The sequence below is a fragment of the Pipra filicauda genome, unplaced genomic scaffold, assembly GCF_003945595.2.
Source record: "Pipra filicauda isolate LSUMZ 115617 unplaced genomic scaffold, ASM394559v2 scaffold416_size611912_pilon, whole genome shotgun sequence".
Lineage (NCBI taxonomy): Eukaryota > Metazoa > Chordata > Aves > Passeriformes > Pipridae > Pipra > Pipra filicauda.
In genome coordinates this window covers 552,032-576,147 of record NW_024104550.1, presented here as the reverse complement: position 1 = coordinate 576,147, position 24,116 = coordinate 552,032, and the positions used below count along the sequence as shown (strand labels likewise).

The 24,116-nt window shown below is 56.3% G+C and overlaps 1 protein-coding gene across 3 annotated transcripts; it reads left to right on the top strand.

The window, feature by feature from the left end:
* The first annotated feature begins 6,085 nt into the window (after window positions 1-6,085).
* On the top strand, window positions 6,086-17,522 carry MCAM (melanoma cell adhesion molecule). 3 transcript variants are annotated; one of them, XM_039385510.1, is made up of 15 exons: window positions 6,086-6,152; window positions 10,414-10,541; window positions 10,649-10,883; window positions 10,983-11,053; window positions 11,149-11,236; window positions 11,394-11,567; window positions 11,647-11,774; window positions 11,917-12,079; window positions 12,169-12,290; window positions 12,589-12,727; window positions 13,352-13,473; window positions 14,117-14,252; window positions 14,862-15,006; window positions 15,407-15,524; window positions 16,279-17,522. In XM_039385510.1, the coding sequence occupies exons 1-15, from the start codon at window positions 6,086-6,088 to the stop codon at window positions 16,306-16,308; spliced, it is 1,866 nt and encodes a 621-aa protein (XP_039241444.1). In that variant the 3' UTR covers window positions 16,309-17,522. The 3 variants fall into 3 exon arrangements, with proteins under 3 accessions (XP_039241444.1, XP_039241445.1, XP_039241443.1); XM_039385511.1 differs by lacking the exon at window positions 15,407-15,524; XM_039385509.1 differs by lacking the exons at window positions 14,862-15,006; window positions 15,407-15,524; window positions 16,279-17,522 and adding an exon at window positions 14,389-14,853.
* The last annotated feature ends 6,594 nt before the right edge of the window (window positions 17,523-24,116 follow it).

The following is a 24,116-nucleotide window of genomic DNA, read 5'->3' as shown; positions in this document are numbered from 1 at the left end:
TGCTTCCCATCGCGGTAGGATTGTCCAGCTCCGCAGCGCGGAGAGGGGCACAGGGCTCAGGCAGCCCCGCGCGGGGCCAGGAGGGGGCTCAGGGTGGAACAGCGGTTTGGTTGGAGCAGAGGAGAGCGGGGCTTTGGGTGCAGGGATGGAAAGCCTTTCCCGGGTTTCTGCGGGGGAACAAAGGTCCCTGCCGTGGCTCTGTCCTGAGGCAGGAAGGGAGTTTCTGGAGTGTGGGTCCTGCTGGCATCACTCCAGCGCTCCCAGCATTCCCACAGCTGGCTCAGCAGCTGGCACCAGCCACAGGGTACCCTCCCCTGCGGACCCCCGGCCCTGTGGCAGCCCTGGCACCCGGGATAAGTCCTCCTGGGCACTGCCAGCAGCCATACCTCGGGTGCCCTCCAGACGGCCCTGGCCAGGGCTGGGCAGGTCCCTGGGCACGGGGGCGGGCGCTGCAGCCCCGAGCTCCCGGCCCAGGCTGGAACAATGGCTCATTTCGGTGCATCCGCTCCGGAAAATCCCCCGTCCCCACTCGGGCTCGGCTCCAGGATGATGTGGCTCGCTCTTCCTCTGCCCTTCCCTTAGCCTTGGAGGTGCAGGGCATGGTGTCCCCCAAGCCACGTATCCCTGCTGGCAGGGAATCTGCTCCCAGCCTGCTGGCGACAGACTGCAGGAAGGACTGGGAGCTGCAGGGAGCCCATCCCGGTGTTCCCAGCAGCCAAAGGCGCCTTCCCTGCCTTTGCTCACCCTGCAGTCCTGTGGAAGAGCAGGAGCACAAGGGCCCACCCTGTTTCTGGAGGGCTGTGTATCTCCCAACGGTGGGAGCTGGGATATCTCTCTCCTCCTGGAGCCCGGCCAGACGGCCCTGGGAAAAGCAAGTCCTCAGCCCTGGGAAAGTCCTGCAAGGAGAAATTCCTGCTCAGCCAGGCCAGCCCCACAGTTCCCCCGGGCCCTGGTGCTCCAGCGTGTCCCCAGTGCTGTGGGGCCAGTGGTGTGGGGAGGTGGGATGGCGACTGTGCCCTACTCGCCGTCTTCCCCCTGGCAGCCTTTGTCTGCCTTTGTCTTTACTTCCCTCTCCATGGGGAGCCTTCCCAAAGCCTCCAAAGGGATACCCTGTGACATGGGCTCCCCCAGAGCTGGGGCTGGCCCAAAGCTGCCTCTCATTTGGCTTTCTCACAGTTGATCCTAATGAGCCACCCTGGGGGAGCCCCAAGCCCTGCAGGCAGAGCAGGCAGGAAGACATCCCTGCCTGGAGCCCACAGGCAGCACAGGGAGCCCATGCCAGGGTTTCCATGTGGGTGCTGGAGCAGCTGCCCCTCCCGGAGGGTATCCCAGGGCAGGACCCCATGGCCGGGCACAGGATCTACCCCTTTGTGTGGGCGAGTGCCCGGCCCTGGCCCGTGTGGTGCCGGGATAATGGGGCCTTTTTCTGGCTGGCGCCGGGGGGAAATGGACTTGGAAGTGTTCCAAAGGAAAAGGCGGCTTTATACACAGCCATCCCCGGGCTCCCGGCTTCTCACTCAGTGCCCACCTCCCCCAGCCCCAAAGCCTGCCCCCCGTGCCAGGGCAGCAGTGCAGCAGGGCTGGGAGGGGAGCCGGGAACACATCCGTGCCCAGCCCAGCTGACAGTGTGTGAGCGAGGGGTCAGCACGTGGCTGTTCACAGCCTGTCCCAGGCCAGCACCTGCTCTGGGCCGTGGGGTTCCTGCACCCCCAGGATGTGGAGGGACAGGCTGGGCAGAGGACTCCCTCTCCCTGTGCCTGGGCTGTCAGCTGGCTGAGGTTCTCCCAGGAGCTCTCGCTGCCCCAGCTGTCCTTGTCCATCCACCCCGCACGCAGCGAGGGTCATGCCCAGGGTGTGAGGGGAGGGCTGCACGGCGTGGGGCTGGCTGACCCTTGCCAGTTTGGCTCCTTTTTGGGGCTTTGCCACTGCTCTGCACCCCCTGACCCCCCCGGCCATCCCCGTGCAGCTGCTCCAGGAGATCGTGCTCATCAGCACAGAAATCCAGATGTCACCTTCCTCCCCCCCTCCCTCTCCCTTCCTTCCTCCACCCTCCCGGCTCCTCGTGGCTCCCGCTCCCGGCCCCTCCTGAACAAAGGCCCTGTAGCCATGGTTAATAATCCCCACAGAAAGGCCCTGCAGAAGAGGAGAGGAAGGAGAGGGGAGACACAAAGGAGCCGCTGGCAGCCCAGCTGAGGAAGGGGGTTGGAAGGAGGCGTTTTCCTGAGCTGAACGACAGGAGTGTCAAGGAGGGCTTTCAAAGGTGAACAGAGATGGGCTGGAGGTGCCCCAAGGTGCCCTCATGGCATGTAGGATACCCCATTCTTCGTCTTCCACCCAGGGAATGGGCAGCCAGAGGCTGGGCAGCCCAGGCAGGTTCCTGTACTTACCCCAGAGCCCTCGAGCACCCCAAAATGCAGCACCAGGGCCTGGTAGGAAGGTGCCCAAGGGCAGTGATCCTCAGCACTGCTGTGGCCCAGCGGTAGGGAAGCAGCCGGCCGCTCCTGGGGCAGTGTGGGAAAGCACAGCGCTGGCCCACATCCCGTCCCTTCCCTGGGGAGCGGGGCCCCTCTCGGCCCTGCCGGTGTTGTGTGAAGAGGTGCAGGCCTGGGCGGATGCAGCCGAGGCTTCCGCCCTGCACGGCTGCCCTCCATCCCCCCTGGAAGCGCACGGGGAGCCGGGACAGCCGGCGGTCCATCGGTCCATCGGCACCGCCACCGGCACTGGCTGCAGGGAGCCGGCACAGAGCACCCCAGGCAACCCCACAGAGCCTTCTGGAGCCCCCCGAGCTGCTCTGGGCCCCACGGGCTTGGCTGGGGAGTGCAGGGGTTGGGGAAGGCTCGGGGCCCCCTGTCCCCACCTGGGACACGTCGGGACACGCACAGCGAGAGCACAGCCCAGCTCCCTCTGGCAGCATCCCTCGGTCCCATATCAGCAGGGATCTCACTGGAAAGGTGGAAGGGGCTGAGGCGTGTGCTGGGATGCAGCCTGTGCTCAGCCCCAGGCCCCGTGCCTGGCTCTGTGCTCCCCTCTGGCTGTGGAGAGCCAGGCTCAGCGGGAGCCAGGGGAGAGGAGGCAAATGCAATTACACACTTCCAGATCATTCCTGCAACCTGTGATGCTCCGATAACGCTGTGGAATCAGCCCTGCCCTGGGCACGGTCCTGTGCATCCCAGGTTTCCAGCAGCTGTGCCAGGGACTGGCAAAGCCCCGCTGCTGCCAGGAGCAGAGCTGCCTGCCCGGGCACAGCCTCAACTGAGAGGTGGCAGGAGGGATGGAGGAGGAGAGTGCTGGGATCTGGAGGGGCCCAGGCACCAATATTCCCTCCACTGCCAGAGAGGGAGAGCTGTGAGCTCTGCTCTGTGCCTCAGGTGGGTCCAGACCTGCGCTCCCTGACCTTCCCACCCTGGCTGTGTGCGTGGGACCAGGACAGGGGAGCCTAATCCGTGTTTGTGTGCGTGGCTGTGAAGGGGTGCCAAAGCCAAATCCATTAAGCAAGCAAACAAACAAGAGGGCGTGAGATCAGGCAGCAGAGAGGGAAGATGAAGGTGGCCAGCCCCGAGCCCACTGGGTGCCACACACAGCGCAACGGGGCGATTTCGTGCCATCTGTTCCTGCCTTGCTTTCAAATCCTGCCCGTCTTCCCCAGAACCATTAGTTTGTTAGGGGGGAAAAAAACACCCCAAGTTTTCTTCAAAGTTTAACAGACTGAAGCCCAACCAACTGGAGGCACAGCCATGCAGTGGGAGCAGGAGGCTGTTTGAGGGTGGCACGTCCCCCACCGCAGTGGCTGGCCGGCCTGTTTTCTCCAGGGAGGGGCACTGCCCTTTCCAACTGCTGGGAATTTTCCTGCAGAGGTTTTCTTAGCAACATTCTGCTTTATTTTTAACACGGAATAAAAGTTAGCCCCGGAACAGAATGCACGAGCAGTGTGTCATCTGGGTCCTCCCGCTTGTTTGTTTGACTTGGTGGGTGCTTTCCAAGGCAGCCCTTGGGCCCCCTTCCCTCACAGGGTGGCATTTGTGGGGCTTAAATTGGGGTGTTCTGTGCCAAGTGGAAGATCCCTTTCCCTGCTCCGAGGGGAGCAGAGCCTGAGGCTCCTCTAGTGCTGCATCCTGCCCTTTGGAGGGAAGGAGTGAGCACGTTCAGGGGGTCCCTGAGTGCTGGGCACACACTCAGGGAGTGGCTTTTCCCACCTACAGACAGGGAGCTCCTGCCCACCGGCTGTGGAAGCATCCCAGTCCTGCAGCCGTGGGGCTGGAGAGCAGCTCCCGAGCATCCTGTGGATGATGGCTCAGCTCCCTTGCACTTGTTCCTCCCGGCGAAGGGAGGAGGCCTCCCCTCTCCAGCGGCAGCACAAGGGCTCCGAGCCTTATCGCTGCCCAGCATTGCCATTTTAAGTAACTAATCCTATGGGGAAAAAATTTAATCATTTCCGATGAATCATCAAGTCTTTGGCTGGGAAAGTGTTGGGGGGGGTGCTGGTCAGGCATGAAGAGGAGGAGGCGGAGGAGGAGGAGGAGGTGGAGGAGCAGGGCATGGGAAGCCCCGCTGCATGGCACCAGCGGGGGAGCAGGGCTGGGGCTGGGGGCCAGCACAGGGGTGCTCGGGGATTCCTGGGAGGAATGCTGTGCCTCAGGGGAACCTGCAGCCCAGCCCTCGGGTGGCTCAGCGGGGTCAGAGATAGGCAGCCCGTGCTGCCCGGGCCCTGGAGCACAGATCGTGCTGCAGGGAAAACAAGCAGAGGAGAGTAAAGGATGTGCAAAGGTTCAGAGCCCTGGGGTGAGAGTGGAAGGAGAGCGCTGAGCTGGGGACAGCCCTGAGCCTGTCCCCGGGTGGGGTGATCCCAAATCAGTGAGCTTTGGGAGTCCTGTGAATGGGCAGTGAGCACGGTAAACAGAAGGACTTCGAAGGGGAAGGAAACCCCAGATCGGTCCAACACAGCCCCTCCGGCTCTGACTGACCCGGGGGGAACTGGGGCACAGAGCTGGGCTGTGACGAGACAGGGGCACTGTCCCCGCCTGTCCTGCGTGGTTTGACTGTGGGCAACTCACAGCACCTGGGGGGGTTTGCTGTGCTCCTCCTCGGGCTGCCGGAGGGGCCGGGCTGCGTCCGGCTGGGTGATTACCCCTGGATAATGGGAGCCTTGTGCAGCCCTGCGAGCCCCCCCGCCCCCGGGCCAGCAGTGCTGCCCCTGCCCCGGCGGCGAGCGGCGTCTGCACAGCCGCCCCATTCAGCAGCAGCTGCGCGGGGGCTCGGCCGCGGCTCGCTGTGCCCTGGGGCCCTGCCTCGGGGAGAGTATGGGGCTCTCTGTGGGGCTGGGGACACCGGTTTGGGGTAGGAACCCCGCAAACCTCAGTGACCTGCCTGGGACAGCACCTGGGACACGACCCTGCTGCACCCCGCGGACCCCGCCATCACCAGGTGCCTCCTCAGAGCCCAGACAATGACAAAGAGTGGTTCCCCCCCCATGTTTTTGTGTTTGCTCTGCGGGTTCAAAGGTGAGCCAGCAGCTGCGGCTGGGCTTTAGGGCCGAGTGTGGGGCTGAGCGGGGGCAGCAGGTCCCTCCTGATCGTCGCCGCTGACACCTGCACACTGGACTCCCGGGGACCGAGTCCCTGCCGCCGGCATTCCCCAAACCCCAAGGAAAACAGCCCGATCCCAAACACTTTGCGAGCGATTCCACCTCCAGCGCCCGGCTGTCTGCCTCGCTCAGCCCGCGCACGCCCGGGCAGGCAGGAGCTGGCAGGAGCTGCGAGCCCCTCCGGCACCGCTGGGAACGCCTGGAATACGCGGGGCTGTGCTGGGGGGGGGACGCCGGGGAGGGGGTGTGGGACCCCCGAGCTGAGCGCTGCCCGCTGCCGTGCGGGGCCGGGGCACGGCGCTGCGGGGAACGGGCACGGCGCTGCGGGGAATGGGCGCGGCGGCGCCCGGCCGGCTGCCGCTGGGGGGTGATAAGGGGCCGCGGGCGGTAGGCAGGCACAGCGCCTTCCTCCCTCCTCCCTTCTCCTCCTCCTCCTCCTCCGCCTGACGTCAGCCCCGCGGGCCCCGCTTCAGTCGCGGGCGGCCGGCGGTGGTGGCGGCGGGCATGGCTGGGGGGCGGCGGGCGGCGGGGCTCGCCCTGGGCTGGGGCTGCTGCCTCCTGCTCTGCTGCGGTGAGTCGGCTGCGGGCCGGGCCGGGCGGTGCGGGGCGGTGCGGGGCGGTGCGGGGCGCGCACCTGCGGGAGCGCTCCGGGGCGCTGCGCGGGGCGGGGGGATGCCCTTCGCCCCTGGGGGACACCGCGGGGGGTGCGGGGCTGCGCTTTGCTCCCCGGGGGGGCGGCAGCCGGAGGGGGTTCCCTCCCCCGGGGCCAAGCCCGAGCAGCCCCGGAGCGCTGCGCCCCTCGGGCGGTGCCTGGCGCGGCGCCGGGAATGCTCGGATCGCGGGGCCGGGGCAGAGCCCAGGTGGGATCCGCGCGTGTCCCCGCCCGCACGGCCCCGCAATCCTTGGCAGGGTGGGGCTGGGTGCCCCGTCCCGCTCTGGGGGCCCCTCTGCAGCCCCCCAAGGTTGACGGGTGCCCCACGTGCGTTCAGGGAGCTGGTTGTTATTGGGAGGCATCCACCCCTTTCCTTCTAAGGAGTTTTCCCCTGAGCGCTGTGTTTCTCTTGGCTTTTTTAGCGCTTTCTTTTTTTATCCACTTTCCAGTCCATTTTCACCCTCGGGGGGTGGCTGCGCTTCCTGCCCTGCCCCTCTCCCCGCATCCCTCCCTCCCTCCCCTCGCCGGGGGCCCGGGAGCGGTCCCGGTGCGCTGGCTGCTCCCTTGCCCCGCCGTGCTGCGGAGGTGGCCCCGCCGCTGGGAACCTGCCCGGGCCGAGGTGTTGGAGCCAAAGTCAGGCTCAGAGCAGAGTCTAAAGCAGGCTGCTCCCACCCCCGGCCCGTGCCGGGATCCCCTTCCCACAGCACATGTGCCGAGCCAGGAGCCTCTCAATGGTTGGCGGCGTCGGTGTGTTTGGAAGCCCAGCCACGTGAAAAGGCTTGATGCTTCCCAGAAGCACGAGGGGCCACAGCCAAGACATTCCCAGGCCAGCCAGTGCTGCCGGAGCGGGGGGCTGAGCCCACCCTGGGGCTGCCAGAGCCACCCCAGCCCCTTCTGCACCGCGATCCTGCTGTTAGAGGGGACTCTGGGTGTTGTCACCGAGCTTTGGGGTGGGGTTGAGAGCTTGGCCTCTCCTGGTGCACATGACGGGGTCCTGACGGGTTGTTTTGGGGTGCAAGGTGCTGGTCCCTGCGGCAGCAGAGCCCTGGCTCCATCCCCATCCCAGGGCAGGGCTGGGCTGGGGCGGAGGCTTTTGGGCGCTGCTGGTGGTGCTGCTCCTTGCGGGGCCGGGGCTCTGCACCATGTTCTTTCTCTCCACGAAGAAGAAGACGGGGTGCAGGTGACGCTGTTCTTTGTGAGCTGGGGCACCCCGGCTCGGAGATCTGTGCAGGAGGGGCAGCTCTCCCGGGGAACAGGAGGGTAGCATGTGTGCCTGTGGCTGGGAGCAGGCGGGATCTGGCCGCAGCTGGTTTCCCTGAGAGGGGGAACGCAAACCCGCGGAAACCTCAGGCATCCCACGTGCGGCTCCAGACACCCTGCGGTGCCCCTCCTCTCGCTCCGGGCCGGGGGGCTCCGCGCCGGGGGCTCTGTGCAGCAGCCGCGCTCCTCGCCGCCGCCTCCCCGCACACCTCGGCCCTGCAGGAGGCTGGCGAGGGACTCGCGCTGCTCCCCACCCCCTTTCCCGGGCTCTAAAAGCAGATCTTTGTTCTTGTGGAGCTCTGGCTGCCGGCCGGCTGTCGGCCAGCCAGATGGAAAGGCACGGGGGCTCTCCTTCCTTCCCTGCTCGCTCGCTGCAGACGTCCTCCCTCTCCAGATCTCTGGGTCTCCTCTGGAGCTGTGCCAGGCGCTCGGGGTGGACGGAGCTCAGCTCTGCAGCTGGGCTGCCCGGGGGTCTCCAGGTCCCCTCACCAGACCTGGTGTCTGCAGCTGTGCTGGGCACAGGGCAGGATGGCCAAGCCTCCAGAGCCTGCTGTGCCAGGGTGCCTGTGCCCAGCGCCTCTCCAGCTTGCCCACGCAAATAGCAGAAAGGTCTCGGAGCTGCAGAAGGAAGCCTTGTACCCCCAGGGTTGGGGGGGAACCTTGTGTCCTCCCAGCTGGCTGCTGGGTGCTCCTTCCAGCTTGTCCCGGAGGAGGTGGGGAGCAGCGAGCCCTTCTTACAGGCAGGGTGGGGGCTGCAGCGACCGTGTCAGCCTCCTCAAGGGCAGTGTGGATGGTTGGGAGGGATGTGTGCCTCATGCCAGCCCCAGATGCCAGCCATTCTCCAGCTCTGAGCTCATGGTTTCGGTTGCTCTGCTGCCTGGTTGAGGGCCCTCATGCCGAGCGGGTCAGGGGGAGGGCCAGCAGCTCTCCCTCTCCCAGGGGCTGGCTCTGCCCCGGGAGGGATGGAGAGGCAAAGTCTGGCCTAGCTGCCTGCAGCTCAGAGAGTCACAGCTCAGGGGACAGTGCAGGGTGGCAGCAGGGCCACACCCCAGCCCCAGGCTTGCCCAATTCCTGCCCAGTTCTGCAGGTGCCTGCGAGCACCAGGCAGCCAAGTCGTGGCTGTACAGGGTGGGCAGGTGCCTGCAGTTCAAAGTTATCTTTTCCTATGTACACTGGGTCTAATTTCCTGTCCCCAGTGCACTCTTATCTCTGGGCATCACCTGCTGTTTTTCTAGCACCTTCTTTGCCGTGCCATGCTTTGCTCATCCCTCTTTGCTTAGTGCCAGCTGTACCGTGCCCATGGGATGGACCAGAGCCAAAAACTGTCTGTTGGGCTGGTCCTGCGAGTCCGAGGCCTTTGCTGTGGCAGAAGGGGCTCCTGGCTGTGTTTTGGCACTGTGCCACCACGTACCCACTCCAAACAAAGAGCAGTTTGTGGACACGGGCGCTGCCCTTTGAAGTTGCCTCGGTGGCTGTTACCGAGCTGTGCTATCACGGGAGATGTTGACACAGCTGCTTCCTCCAGGCCTCTTGTCCCCAGCTCCGGTACCTGGGCTGGCTCTGTTGCTGGGGGACCTTCTGCAGGGCCCTGTGCCAGCCCGGGGCATGCAGACCCCCCTTGCTTTGTCACCCGCGGGGTTGGTGGCGGTGACACTCCCAGCCTTGTTGTGATGCCGCCCTTGCCTCGGCTCTGCCCGACTGGGGCTGAGCTGCTCCCAATCCCTTGGGAAGCTGCTCCGTTCCCTGTCCTGGATCAATAGCCATTACCTTGCCCATCCGTTCTGGAGCATGGCCAGGAGCTCCATTACTGCTGCGGGCGGCTGGGCTGGCAGGGAAGGTGGGGTGCAGGGGTGGGCCAGCCCTGCTCGCTGGGTGCGAGTCCCCAGTGCCACCCGTGCTGTGGGTGGACAGAGCTGGGTCTGCAGCGTGGGCAGAGAGGGGCTTGCCTTGGGAATGCTGCAGGGATGGGTGCTCCAACCACTGGGTTCTGGATTCCTGTTGTGGAGGGACCTGACAGTCCTGGCTGTGCCACGGCTGTGGTGTTCTGGGACATGCTGCCCCCCTGATGGACCCTTGGAGGGGGAAAGGGAGCAGCAGGGAGCCACAGCTGGCTGGGACACCCCTCCTGAGCTGCTGCCCTGTGTGCCCATCCCGCTGTGGAGGAACACAGCACCTCATTCATGCCTCAGCTCACAGGACTGCTGTGGGGGCTGCACAGGCTGATGTCAGGGCTCTGGTCCTGGGATGTGGGAGGGTGCAGCCCTTGTGCCACCAGCTTCAATCTCTAGCCCCTTGCCCACCTCTGCTAACCTCCTGACAGCTCCCTGCCTGGCCCCTGGGGACAGTAAGACCCTGAGCAGGGTGCAGCTGCTCCCTACCTCCGTGGTGTGTGGGGGCTTGGGGGTCAGAGGTCCTGCTGGCCGTTTCAGAAAGGCTGGGATGCCGTGGGCAGGGCAGGTCTGGGGGGGCTGCAACAGCAGTGGGGTGGGTGGATGTCTCCAGGTGTCCTGGGGACACTGGTGGTGTGAGCACGACATGCCTTGTCCCCTCTTTGGGAACAGGATTGGTACCTGAGCCCACGGGCTTTCTGTGGATGCTGAAGGCAGTGTGGCTGGCACTCCTGCTGGGCTGGGTAATGGCTTGGGGCACATGTGATTAGATCATTAGATTCTATGATTAAGCCTAATAGAGCTTTTACGTTTGTAGCTGGGGCTGCTGTGGTGATGTGCTGATGGCTCCAGCTCTGGCAATGGTCTGCCCAGGGCTCGCTTTGCCTCTTGGGAGGGATATTTTCTGCTGAGAGATCCCCAGTCTAGGGGACACTGGCACAGGACACGGCTCTGCCCCACACCCTTTGGGGGATGGAAATGGGGACAGGCACAAGGGCTTCCTGCCCCTACCAGCAGGTTCTGTCCCACAGCTGCAACCAGCAAACTGGAGGTCTCCACGCCAGCCGTGGTTGAAGTGGAGATCGGAGACACGGCCAGGATCGAGTGCAACTTCTACATCCCTGGGAATGGTTCCTACAGCTACATCGACTGGTTCTACGTGAGTGCTGGCCTGGCAGAGGAGAGCTGGGCAGTGGGCTGGGGGCACAGCCACCCCAGGGCTTTCCCCCGGGCTCCCCAACCCAGCCTCTGCCCCTCGCCTTGCAGGTGGACCGCAAGGAGACAGCGACACCTCACACCAACAGCCCGGTGAGGTTGTGCCACGTCACCGACAGCGAGGTCCTGAAGGACGACACGGAGTACAAGGAGAGGCTGTCGGTGGGGGAGGACAAGGCCCTGTCCATCAGCAAGGTGACAGTGCAGGATGACAGGACCTTCGTGTGCCAGGTCGGAGCGGGGAGCTCCGGCGTGGGCGAGAGCCACACTGAGCTCCACGTCTACAGTGAGTGACGGGGCAGGAGGGCAGCACAGCTGCTCTGTGGGGCTGGGGGGGGTCCCACCCCATCCCTCCTAACACCTGCGGGGTGGCTTCTCTTTCCAGAGGTCCCCGAGACCCCTGTGATTGAGCCCAACACAGGAGGCATCTCTGTGCATAACAGTGCCAACTCACAGGTGAGGAGTGGCCCTGCCCAGGGCAGGGGGAGGTTCCCCACTCCCCTCTCCCCGAGGGAGCACCCTCATGCTCAAGGCTGACTGTGCCCCCACAGATCGCCAAGTGTGAGAGCAAGAACAGCTTCCCCCCTGCCAACATCACGTGGCACAAGAACGGGGAGCAGCTTGACCTGCAGGAGAACCGTGAGTTGGGTGGGGATGGGGAAGCACCTCGGCAGAGGGGCCGGGGTGCTCGTGCTGCCCGGGGCCTCGTCGGCTGGGGGCTGGCAGCCCAAAGGAGGGGGTGGCCCCCGTTTGCCGTGGCTGGGGACAGCGGCTGTGTCCCCTGTGACCCCTGCAGAGATGAGGTACTCGCGAACCCGCGAGTCCAGCGGGCTGCACTCGGTGAGCAGCATCCTGTTCGACACCGTCACCCGCGAGGACCGCGACTCCCACTACCACTGCACCGTGCACTACTGGCTGCGGGGGCAGAGGCACACCCTGGAGTCCCAGAAGGTCCAGATCACCGTCTTCTGTGAGTGAGGGGCCGGGGGGTGGTCCTGCTGCCTGGTCAGCGGGGTTTGGCACTGACCCTGCCCCTGCCCTGCCCCCAGACCCCGCGGAGCACCTGAAGCTGCAGGTCGTGCCGTCCTCGGCACTGGTGAAGGAAGGGGACAATGTGAAGCTGGTGTGTGAGTCTGATGGGAACCCACCTCCTGTCTTCAGCTTCTACAAGAGAGGGGTGAGGCCAGAGGGGGCACCTGGGCACCTCTGCCTCGGCAAACACCTCGTGTCCTGGTTGCTCCTTTGGGAGCGCCCTGGGGAGTGGGATGCAGTGGCTGTGGAGGGTGCTGAGGGCTCTGCTTTCTCCCCATTGCCTGCAGCTGGATGACAAGTGGCAGGAACTGTCGTCGTTGGCAGAGACCGACAGCGGGGTCCTGACCCTGCACGGCGTGAACAAGAGCAGCAGTGGCCTCTACAGATGCGAGAGCCTGGACCTGGATGACATGACACAGCTAGAGAAGGAGGTGGAGCTTGTTGTGAACTGTAAGACAGCGGGCTGGGACCCTGTGGAGCTCGTGGTGGGTGCCTCGTGCCTCCTGCTCACCCTGCCCTGCTCTCCATCCCTCTCCTAGACATCGAGGGCGTCCATGTGGAGATGGAGCCGTCCTCCCCCCTTCGGGAAGGGGGCAGTGTGACCCTGAGCTGCGATGCCCATAGCCCTGTGGCCCTGGACTACCAGTGGACGGATGAGAAGGTGAGCAGGGTTCTGTTGTGCTCAGGCTCAGCCTGGGCTTTGCAGCAAACTGGGCAGAGCCAGGAGCTTGCTGCAGAGTCAGGAACTTGCTGCATCTCTCCCGAGGGGCCAGGGGAAGGATTCCCACTTCCATGGACCTGCACTGTCCCTCTCTACCTCGTTACCTCCTGGCCAGCACTGCAGGGAGGTCCTGTGCTTGCAGGCTGAGCACGGCAGGGAAGCCTGAGCCCCTGTGTGAGCTGAGCACAGAAGTGCCTGGTGCCCGGGGCTGATGGCTGGGGGCCTCCCTTCCCAACAGGGCAGGAAGATGGGGGATGGGAACCAGCTCTTCCTGAGCAACCTCACCTTCGAGACTCCCAACAACTTGAGCTGCAAGGTGGTGGCCCCGAGTGTACCAGGGCTGGAGCAGAGCAAGCAGGTGTCCCTGGCTGTCGAGGGTAAGAGCTGGAGTGGGGGTGTTGTTTAAAATCAGAAACAATTCTCTGGACAGTTTTGAGCACAGAAAGGTGGAAAACAGCTTTTTAATTGTGGCAAGACTTTGTGGCACAAAATGTGTTGCACACCCCGACAGCACAGGCCTTTACAATTTTTATAACACCATTTAATTATAACACTTGGACATTACCTCGTTGGTTACACCCAGCCCCAAAACTGCCTGTGCCCTCGTCCCACCCTCACCACACCTCCTGAATTCGAGTTGGTGGTCACAAAACAAACACCCCTTCATCCCCATCCTCCTCCTCCTTGTCATCTCTGTCCTTCTTGGAACGGCTTCAAGGCTTCTTTAAGTTTTGACTTGGTTATATTAAGTGAGTGACCCCGCTGTGTCTTACTCTGAGTACATTTTTTAACAGATAAGATGTTTTTCACCTTGCAAAAATCTTTACCTGTTGGAATTCTCGCCCAGAAACATTAGGCAGCATTTTAGGAGTCTTAATACAAAGGTGCTTAGTGGGCTAAAAGTGCTGTGCTCGGAGAGCTGTGCTAAAATTTCACATAATGCAGAGTTTGAGGTGTCAGGTGGAGGTGCAGGCTGACAGAGGGAGCCCCTGTTTCCCCAGGGAAGCCGCGGATCGTGGCCATCAGCTCCCCGCTGTACGTGCGGCAGGACGAGGTGGTGAACCTGACCTGCAAGGCCATCGCCTTCCCCCGGCCCTCCGTCCACTGGAGCGTCAACGGCACGGTGAGAGCTGGGGAGGGGGTCCAGGCTCTTGAAAGAAAATTCCTAAGACTCAGCCAGTGGGTTTTAGCAGGCAGAGTTCCTGTTATTGTTACGACGTGGGATGCACGAGGATCTGATTTCTTCCAAAGCGTGCGTGCAGAGTTGCCAAAGCCTCTTGATTTTATTTAGTCACCTAATTAATAATTCAAAGCATTACCTCATGCTGTCACACCCACCTCCAAAACCGTCCCTCCCTTAGTACCACCCTCGACACACCTCCTGAATTCGAGTTGGAGGTCCCAAAGACCCCTTGTCTTCATCTTCCTCACTTATTCCGTGGTCTTTGGCACAGCATGACACCTTCTGGAATGGTTTCAAGGCTGAATAGCTTTGCCTGGTTGTATCAGGGGTTATGTTCTCTGTTATGTCTCTCTCTCAGTACATTTTTGCAAATAAGGAACTCTCCACCCTGCTGAAATCTCTTTGTCCGTTGAAATTCTTGACAGGAATGTTAAACAGCGTTTTTAGAGATCTTGTGCAAAGGTACTCAGCAAGCTGAAGGTGCTCATGAGCTGTGCTGCAGCCTGATATAATACAGCTTTTAAGGCATCAGGTCCCTGTGAGGGGCTCAGGTGCTGAACCCTCCCCTGCCTCCCCTCGCCAGGCTCACGAGTACGTCGACAACCAGCACATCGCCAGCAACCTGACGGTGCGTGTGAACCGCGACCTGCTGAAGGCTGGGGCCATGTGCCGCTTCTCCAACAAGATGGGCGACAGCGAGAAGCACATCCAGCTGCTGGGTGAGTGTCTGGCACTGCTCTGTGCCCCCCAGGAACCCCCCAGCAGTGTCAGTGCCCCTCGCCCGGGGCTGTGCCGCGCCGCCGTGGCGGGGCTGAGCTGAGCTCGCTCTCTCTCCCTCCCCTCCTGCTCTTCCAGTGGAGTCCGTCAGGAAAGGTCAGTCTGCTGATGGTGTCCATCAGCCCAGGCTCTGGCAGGAGTCACATTATCTAGCCTGGGGAGGGAGCTTGGCTGCTGGCTCTGCACTGCATCTCCCGCTGCTCCTGTCCCTGCCGAGCCGGGAGGGAAGCAGAGGCTCTGTTCCCAGCAGTGGGAAAGCTGCCTGCTTGCCCTCACCCACCTCACCCTGCAGCCCAGATCTTACTGGGCAAGGAAGCAAAGGGATGGCCTGGTGCCTTGCAGGAGTCCCTGCTATCCACCCTCCTGTGGCACACGGGGCATGGCATCCCAGAGCAGACTGTGTTCATACAGAGCGTTTCTGTACTGAGCTCTGCATCCTGCAGGGAGCTGGGCAAGCACTGGGAACTGGGGGAGGGATCCTTTCCTTGCCCACAAAGAGAGGACCGTGGTGGGACAGGCGTTGATTTCTCCCTCTCTCCTGTCGCGTTCAGATCAAAAGACAGCAGCAGAGAGCCAGGGGGTGATCATCGTGGCCATCATCGTGGCCATCCTGGTGGTGGCCGTGCTGGGCGCCGTCATCTACTTCCTGCACAAGAAAGGCAAGATCCCGTGTGGCCGCGCTGGGAAGCAGGACATGTAAGCACTGCCACCCACCCCCCAGGGAGCCCACGGGGCCAGAGGTGCTTCCTGCCATCGCTCATTGTGCTTCCCATCTCATTGCACCAGCTGCTCCCTGCACAGGGGGGGAACAGCCTTGGGGTCGGGGCGTCGCACCGGGGGCTTGGCAGCTTTTCCAGCTTCCCACAGGGCACTGCTCACCCCCCAGTCCGTGCAGGGAGGCCGTGAGAGGACAGCAGAGTGGTAGAGCAGCCAAGGGTCCCCTCCCCGGGGAGGGGCTGGGCAGCCCAAAGCTTCCTGAGAGCCGGAGGCTCCACTCCAGAGCATCCCCTGAGAGGGAGCCCCAGGGCTTGGCCACGTTGCCCCTCTTCGGGTACCACAAACCATGTCTCAAAAAATTGTCACCTCCCTCCCCTAGCACAAGGCCAGAGGCACGTAAAGACAAGATTGTAGTTGAAGTTAAGTCAGATAAACTTCCCGAAGAGGCGGGGCTCCTGCAGGGTGCCAACGGCGAGAAGAGACCCGCCGCTGACCAGGTAGGATGGGGCGTCGGGCACTGCCCTCTTCCCGGGGCTGGGAGCAGAGCTGAGGAGGGATGAGGGTGACCCAGGTAATGCTTTGCTCCCCTCCCAGCACTGCCCACCCTGCATGGGCCTCCATCATCCATCACCAGCGCTCAGAGGGGCCGTGGGAGGGAGGGGAGGGGAGAAAACCGGGATCTCAGCTCCGAGGACACGTGGGCAGCTCTGCTCTGTGCCAGCCCCTGGCACCTCCTGGGAGCACGCTGCTCTGCTTGGCTCTGCCTCCTTCCGTGCTCCCTGGAGCAGCAGCCAGGCTCTCCAGGGGGCCTTAGGGAGAAGGAACTACACAAACCTCTCTGGCCAGGAGTCAGGGCAGAGGCTGCAGGAGTGGGTCCTGCTCAGCACCTCTGAGAGGACTCTCTGGGCCCACGTGCTTTCCTCTCACCTGGGGTCGATCAAGCAACTGTTCCCAGTGCCAGTGCTGTGCCAAGGCAGGGCTTGCCACGCTCTGGAGCCACAGGATGCAGCACCTGAGCCCTCTTTGTCTTGGGCCAAGAGTTAACCCCTGGTTGTGCCTGCACAGCTCATCCCTCCCCTGCCCTTGGGGTGGGTGCCTGGCCACGCTGGGGTGGCCCAGGCTGGCAGCTCCCCCCCATCACCTCGGGTGTGTCACTAACACACCTGCAGCAGAGCATTTGAGCTTGTGTTCATCCCTAATTGCTTGTTTTTATCCCCCCTCTCTCCCTCTTTTTTTTTTGTCTGACTGAAGAGCGAAAAATACATCGATCTGAGGAACTAGAGAGGAGACCTACTAAGTGCTTTCTTCCTTCAAACCTTTCCTGCTCTTGGATTGCCTTCTCCCACCCCTGCTCCAGCACCTGGGGGGGCACAGCCAGAGGCCACTCGTGTGTCCCAGTGCTGAGCCCCAGCACGCAGGGGACACCTCCCTGACTCACCTGTCCGTTACCTCAGCCGTGGGCTTGCAGGTGTTGCCTTAGCAAAGCTGGACTTGCTTTACTACTCCAGAGAAGCCACAGCAATATTAGGAAGAAATATCCCATTAAGCTACTTGGTGGAAGGATTTGAGGCTTTTTTTCCCCCCCCCCAGGTAATCTGTTCTGTACATGTGTGGGAAGGGTTTGATGCGTTGTTGTTTTTTGGTTTTTTTTCCACCCCGAACTTGCTCGGAGAGGCTGTTGGAAGGTAATTTTTGGGATGTGCCAGGCACCTGAGCTGTAGTGGTGTGCAGGTCAGAGGAGGAGCAGCGGACGTGGGGTGTGGCAGGGCGGTGTTTTGGGGGAGGTTTCAGTGCTTTGCTTTGCCTTTGAACTGCTGTGGTCTGGGTGAAGCCCGGGCGGTGCCGTGCAGGGAGGGAGCTCCCCGACAGGGAGCTGTGATCCCACGGGAGGAGAGGAGCTGGCAGAGCAAGGATGGGGTGCCCATCTCCAGCCATGTGCCAGACCAAGGTTGTCTGCTTTGTACATGAGGGGCAGGGCTTCCCTCTCCCCTCAGAATTGGGTTTTTTAAGGGGGACTGCCCAGCAACGGCAGAACCCCCTCAAACTTAGAACTAATACTAGACCAGGGCCGGTCAGTGACGTCTCAGGGTTTTTTATTTTTCTTGCCAGCCCCAGGTAAAACTGGTTTATTCCTGTGCTTTGGTGGCACCTCTGGCCCCGCAGCCAGGCTGGTGGGGAGGGGACAGGGGCCAGAAGGTGCCTTTAGCTCCTGCCACGGGCTGTGCCAGCCTCCCACCCGCAGCTGGGGCTCTCTCCTGCCTCCTCCCAGAGGGCTCGGCTCCTCCTGCCTCTAAATCCCCGCCCTCCGAGCTCTGCTGCCCGCAAACCTCGGCCCCAGGAGCACCGTCCCTGTGCCACCGCCCTGCCACACGTGGTGTCCCAGCAAAAGCTTTGGTTTATATATATATATATATATATATTTTTGTTGGACTTGTGTGTACATTTTCCATAAGTTTTGTCTGATACTTGCAAGGTTTTTTTTTTGTTTGTTTGTTTTTGTTTTTGTTTTTTTTTTTTATATATATATATGTGAAAATAAAGTACAAATTCAAGGCTGAGTTTGGAGTTTGTTCCCCTCCAGGGGGGTGGGAAGGGCAGAGGGTCTCCCCCATCATTCCTTCATCCCATCAAGGTTCTGACACAACATATTTATACCCCTGTAGCTGCTGATCAATGTAATACACCAGTATTAATACATCAGTATTAATAAATCTACTAATTATTCTAATAGATAATCATAGCTTTAGATGATAATATGTGATTATGCTACAAGTGCTGGTAGATACTAACAGAGAATATTGTCAATAAAATGCAATAGATCCCAACTGTAGAATCTATTGACAGTTGTATTAATAGCTAATATATATAATAATTGTTATATTTATAGCTAATATACTAATAGTTGTATTAATAGCTAATATAGATCCTAATAACTGATCACAGATAAACCAATAACTAGATTGATTTGTTCTGATAGAATTGATTTATTCTGATAGAATCTAGACCTTACAGTAGATAATTGTATTAATTAGCCACCACAGATACTAATAAATATTAATGTTTTTTCCCTTAAAGAATTTAATAGATACTGTTATTCATATCTTAACTACTTTAGTTCCCAGTATCTTATTGATAATATATCTTATTGTTAATATATCTTATTGATAATATATCTTATTGATAATATACCTTATTGTAATATGTCTTATTGATACATTCTGATGGATTTTAATGGATAATTTTTGATTGATGGCAATAACTGCTATGAACACTAAATACAAAGTGGTAGTTAATTTATTGGATGCTGACAGTAATAGCTTTTTAATAGAGAATTTCAACAGTATTATGTGATTAGGAGAATCTTTTAATAGAACAAATTATATAATACAGGATTGTATTTCTAGCTACTAAATGTACTAATAAGTCAGTTCTAATAATTCTAATAGATAATTAGAATAATAGATAATAACTACCACTGATAATTCCAAGTGGATTCTCTTACACATTCTGCTAAACTATTGTACTTCTCTCCCTAAATTAACAATTTAAAGAATAACAATATTATTAGACACTGGTAGATTGTACAACAAAAGATCTTCGTGTCAGCTATTTTAGATACTAATAAATCTATAAATACATTCTGATAGATAAGTTTAGGCCCAGCCATTGTAACTGCTATTAGAGAACTATTAGCTTTTAATAGATACAGTATTGGCTGAAATAGCTGTGGGTTATCAATATATTGAATAACTGAATTAATAATAGTAAATGTTATGGTCTGTAGTAGCTGTTAATATTTTAGACTAATGTAGTCAATAAACAGGATTATCTGTTAATCACAGCTGTTAAAAACAAGAATAATGGTAAAATCAACTATCCCAGGGGATTCCAGTGGACACCAACAACTCAATAACTACCTCTATGAGCAGCTCCTGTAGATACATTAATTATTCATCAGTAATTGCAGTGTTAGAACTGAGCAAGTTCTTTCAGAGAATTATATTTTCAGGCCATGGCAGACAACAATAAGACCCCAATAAATAAATTCTGTTGCTGCAGTGGTCCCTGGTTCTACCACAGCACTGTGATAACAGCTCTGGGCCGTGCTAAGGAACACTAATAAAGCTAAGAAACTAATATTGCTAATGAAATATTAATAAAATGACACCTCAGACCTTGGACTCCACTTCACTGGGCTGACACTCCTTGATCCACTGCCCCCACGGGCCCCCTCTCATTGGGCCCCAGTTGATGTTAATTAACCCCTTGGAGCCCTCTTTGGACCCCTGTGTCATCACTGGACCTCGTGAACAGTGAGCAGAGCCCCAAATGACCTCAAGAAACCCCTCTGGGACCTCATTTAACCCCAAAATTCGATTTTCGGACCCAAATGACCTCAAGTAACCCCAGTGACCTCATTTGACCCCAAAACCCAATTTTTCAGACCCAAATGACCTCAAGTAACCCCAGTGACCTCATTTGACCCCAAAATCCAATTTTCCAGACCCAAATGACCTCAAGTAACCCCGGTGACCTCATTTGACCCTAAAATCCAATTTTTCAGACCCAAATGACCTCAAGTAACCCCAGTGACCTCATTTGACCCCAAAATCCAATTTTTCAGGCCCAAATGACCTCAAGTAACCCCGGTGACCTCATTTGACCCCAAAATCCAATTTTCCAGACCCAAATGACCTCAAGTAACCCCAGTGACCTCATTTGACCCCAAAATCCAATTTTTCAGGCCCAAATGACCTCAAGTAACCCCGGTGACCTCATTTGACCCCAAAATCCAATTTTTCAGACCCAAATGACCTCAAGTAACCCCAGTGACCTCATTTGACCCCAAAATCCAATTTTCCAGACCCAAATGACCTCAAGTAACCCCAGTGACCTCATTTGACCCCAAAATCCAATTTTTCAGACCCAAATGACCTCAAGTAACCCCAGTGACCTCATTTGACCCCAAAATCCAATTTTCCAGGCCCAAATGACCTCAAGTAACCCCGGTGACCTCATTTGACCCCAAAATCCAATTTTTCAGACCCAAATGACCTCAAGTAACCCCGGTGACCTCATTTGACCCCAAAATCCAATTTTCCAGGCCCAAATGACCTCAAGTAACCCCAGTGACCTCATTTGACCCCAAAATCCAATTTCTCAGGCTCAAATGACCTCAAGTAACCCCAGTGACCTCATTTGACCCCTGGGCCAATTATCAGAGCCTCAAATGACCTCAAGTAACCCCCCAGTGACCTCATTTGACCCCTTGGATCAATTTTGGGGGCCTGAAATGACCTCAGGTAACCCCCCATGTCATTTGGCCCCAGTCCCCCTCATTAGACCCCCCAAATGATCTAATTAGCTAATTTTGGCTTCATTAGATCCCCTTTGTGTGTACTAGATCCATATATTAATATATATGAATATATAGTCCTGTGTGTTCTGTTCCTGTAGGTTCACATATATTAATATATTCAATTGTGTATAATTCCATTCTGATATTTTTTATTAATGTAGAATATATCCTACATTAGGATATATTATATATAATTCTAGGAATTCCATGCAATGGAAAAATACCCCCCCTGTTAATGCCCTTCTTGGTCCTGATGGATTATAGATTTTGTTCAATCATTCCCTTGGAATATGTTTTATTAGACTGAAATTTGTGTAAATCATTCCTCCCTCTGTTTGTCAGCATCCACTTGAATTTAACACATAATTGTGGTAATGGTTATAAAATAGCTATTTTATATCTATATATAAAAAAGAGTGTTTTATATCTATATATAAAAAAGAGTATTTTATATCTATATATAAAATATCTATATAGTATCTATTTTATATCTCTCTATAAAAAAATATTTTATATCTATATATAGATATTTTATAGAGAGACTTTTATATATATTTATTTATATTTTTATAGGGAGATAGGAATTTTATATCTATATATAGATATTTTATATATAGATATATATATATTTATATTTTTATATAGAGATAGGAATTTTATATTTATATGTAGATATTTTATATATAGATTTATATATTTATTTATTTATATTTTTATAGAGAGATATTTTATTTCTATATATAGATAAAGATATAGAGAGATATATAGACATAAATATATAAATATAAATATATAAATATAGATATATATATAGATATAAAATATAAAACAGATCCAGGAGACTGAACATCTGAGGCTGGAGCAGGAGATTCTTCTTCCCAGGACTCACAGAACCAACACAACACACACCATGTGCTACAACAAAGGAAATTTTATTTAAAAATAAAACTTTGTTCCGTTTTCTTTTTTTTTTTTTTCTTTACTGACACAGGTGAATGAAATCCCAAACAAAGAAGCTCTTAGTGGGCAGCATACAGGAATGGAAACAATTAATAAATAACATTAGTATAACCTCTAAACATTAACAATGCCTCTGCAAACAAAATGAGGACTTTAAACCAAGTGAACCTTAAAGCTCAGCTACTCTCTGTAAGAATATTTACCTTCTGTTTTTCCTTATTCTTTACAGATCTGAAAGGATTAAATACTGCTATTATAATTTTATATTAATGACACTATTATACTTTTTTTTTTAAAATATTTCGTGAAAATCTCGACTTTTTTTTTTTTTTTTTTTTTTTTACACTGATATTTTACAAATCGGTGTTTTTGTCATTCAAGAGAAAGAACAACAGCGACAGCAGTTCCTCCTCCTCCGCTGGGAATTTTTTTCTCAAAAAAAAACAACAACAAAAAAAAAGAAGATTTCTGTGAGGAACTGTAAAAATAAGTGTCTTTATTTTCCACTAATTTAATTTTTTTTTTTAAAAGGGCACTCGGAGGAAGTGCCCTGGGAGTTGCAAATTTTTTTTTTTTTCTTGCTCGATTGAAAAATAAAATTAAAATAAAAATAATAATTAAAAAAACAAACAAACAAACAGAAAAAAAAAAAAAAAAAAAAAAAACCAGAAAAAACCCCAACCCAACCCCGTTTACAGTAATGACCCTGCCTTGGGATTAGCTCCAGTAACATCCTCAGTCTAGTGCAGGGGCAGCATGCTGGGCTCGGGCTCCCCAGGGGGAAGGACATGCACTCGGGGTGTTGAGAGGGAAATATTCGGGATTCCTGCCCTGAATCCTCCTGTCCTGGCACAGCACTGCCCGGGCACGTCCCCAGGCCCCAGCTGAAATGCTCCAGAACACAGTGGCACAGTTGAAGTGGCAGCTGCCCAGCTCTCTTGCTCCTTCTTTTCACCCCTTTCAAAGCAGTTTCACGCTCCAAGGCCTCTTTGCAGCTCTTGGTTTTCCCCCAGGGATGGGTTTTCCTGGGTCCAGCCTGGCGATGCAGCATTCCCTCGAGGAAGGCACTAGACATTTGGGTTGGTTTTCTTTTTAAAGGAGCGCCGGGAAGTTAATTTTTTAAGGATAAAGAGCAAGGAGGTGAAGGGAAAGAAGAGCAATAATGTGCTGTGCAGTGCCTGGACTGAGCTGGCAGAGCACAGCCACAAGGCATGGCTGCACTCCGTGGAATTAGCAAATCCTTACACGTCTAAGGAAGAAAAGCCAAGACTTAAAAGTTTCCTAAATCAGCTTGAGACACAAAACAGTGCACAGAAAGGACACATGCAGAAAAATCAGTGATACATGCCACGAAGATTGCCCTCTCTAATCTCTAACACCCAGAACAACACCCAGAGGAAGGTCTCTCTTGGCACATAAACCCCAAAGACAGGCCTGGAGCAGCTCTGCCAGGCAGGAGTTAATGGAACATTAACAACCAGCCTGCCATGAAGGGACAGGGCATCACTAGTCTGAGCACACACACTGTGCAAGACAAGAGTTAAGGCTTTGGAGCTGGCTGGACTGGGCTCTGGCACAGCCTGGGCAGTGGCAAGAGTCACCTGTCCCCCTTGGACACACTGGCACTGAGTTCACACAGCAGGGCAGACACAAAGTGGCTCCAAACCCACGGGAGCTGGGGGGCAGCACTGGGGGGAGTGTGAGAAGGAGGGAAAGCAAACACAGCACTCCCTCACAGAAGGGTTTCCCTGGATCTCCAGGACAGACAAGGAACTGTCAGGCTGCTCAGGCTCCCCAGCGTGAGGCAACAGCCAGAGCTGCCTGTTCCTGCCTCAGCAGCACCAGCACTGGAACTGCTCCTCCAGCAGCTCCCACAGCCACACTGGCAGAGGAAGTGGGCACAGGAGGAGGTTCCTCGAGTGCGAGAGGCACTGACACCACAGCTCAGCAGCTTCCCCAGGGCCCCAGCTCGGGGCTGTGCCTGACCCCTCTGTGCCTGCACAGCCCTGTGCCCTGACATCAACCTCCCCAGGCTGCTGCACTGGCAACTCCCAGCCCTGGCCCCGAAATAGCAAGTGCTGGTGGCCTCCAAGTGCTGCAGGAGATCCCCTTACGGTTTCTGAGAATGTTCTCTTCACTACAAGAAAGGAGGGGAGTAAAGAGAGAGTTCAAACTGCCTGGAACCCACTGCATCGATTCACAAAGCTGCAGGTCCACGGAGAAACCTCTACTTTAACCAAAAAAAACCATTTTATGCTCAATTCCCTCTGCAAACACTTGTTAACTCCTCTCTGCCAACTGCAGCCGTTTGGCTGAGATCTGGGCCCAGCCTCTGGATTCTTCAAAAGGCCAAACTGCATCCAAGTGCCAGAATCACTCCAGCAATATTCCAAGTTGCAGCCCTTTGCCTACTGACCACTGCTGACCTGGGAGAGATGCAAATAATGCTGGACACGCTCCAAAGGCCAAGGGCCTCTCTGTGTGCACAGTCTGTCAGCTGGGATCTGTGTATGCCTCCTTGACTTAAATCCTCTCCAGAGGAACCATCCACTCCTCCTGCATGAACAGAGTTAAGTAGCTGAGTCTGCAGGTCAGGTTTTTCCAATGTAACAGCTGAGTTCTGACCTTTAAAGCCACGTGATCATTCTACAAACACAGAATTTGCCCAGGTCTGTTTGAACACGAGATCTGGCAATACCTTGAGAGCAATGGGAATGGAAAGAAGAGCCCCCCATGTCGTTTTTTGGACAGCCATGCAGGAGGAACTGCT

What these genes read in the sequence shown, in the direction of transcription:
- MCAM (XM_039385509.1), top strand. Translation starts at nt 6,086, where the DNA reads ATGGCTGGGGGGCGGCGGGCGGCGGGGCTCGCCCTGGGCTGGGGCTGC. An exon ending in CACTGAGCTCCACGTCTACA is followed by an intron (nt 10,884 to 10,982) that starts GTGAGTGACGGG and finishes TTCTCTTTCCAG; the next exon opens with AGGTCCCCGAGACCCCTGTG. An exon ending in TCAGCTTCTACAAGAGAGGG is followed by an intron (nt 11,775 to 11,916) that starts GTGAGGCCAGAG and finishes CATTGCCTGCAG; the next exon opens with CTGGATGACAAGTGGCAGGA.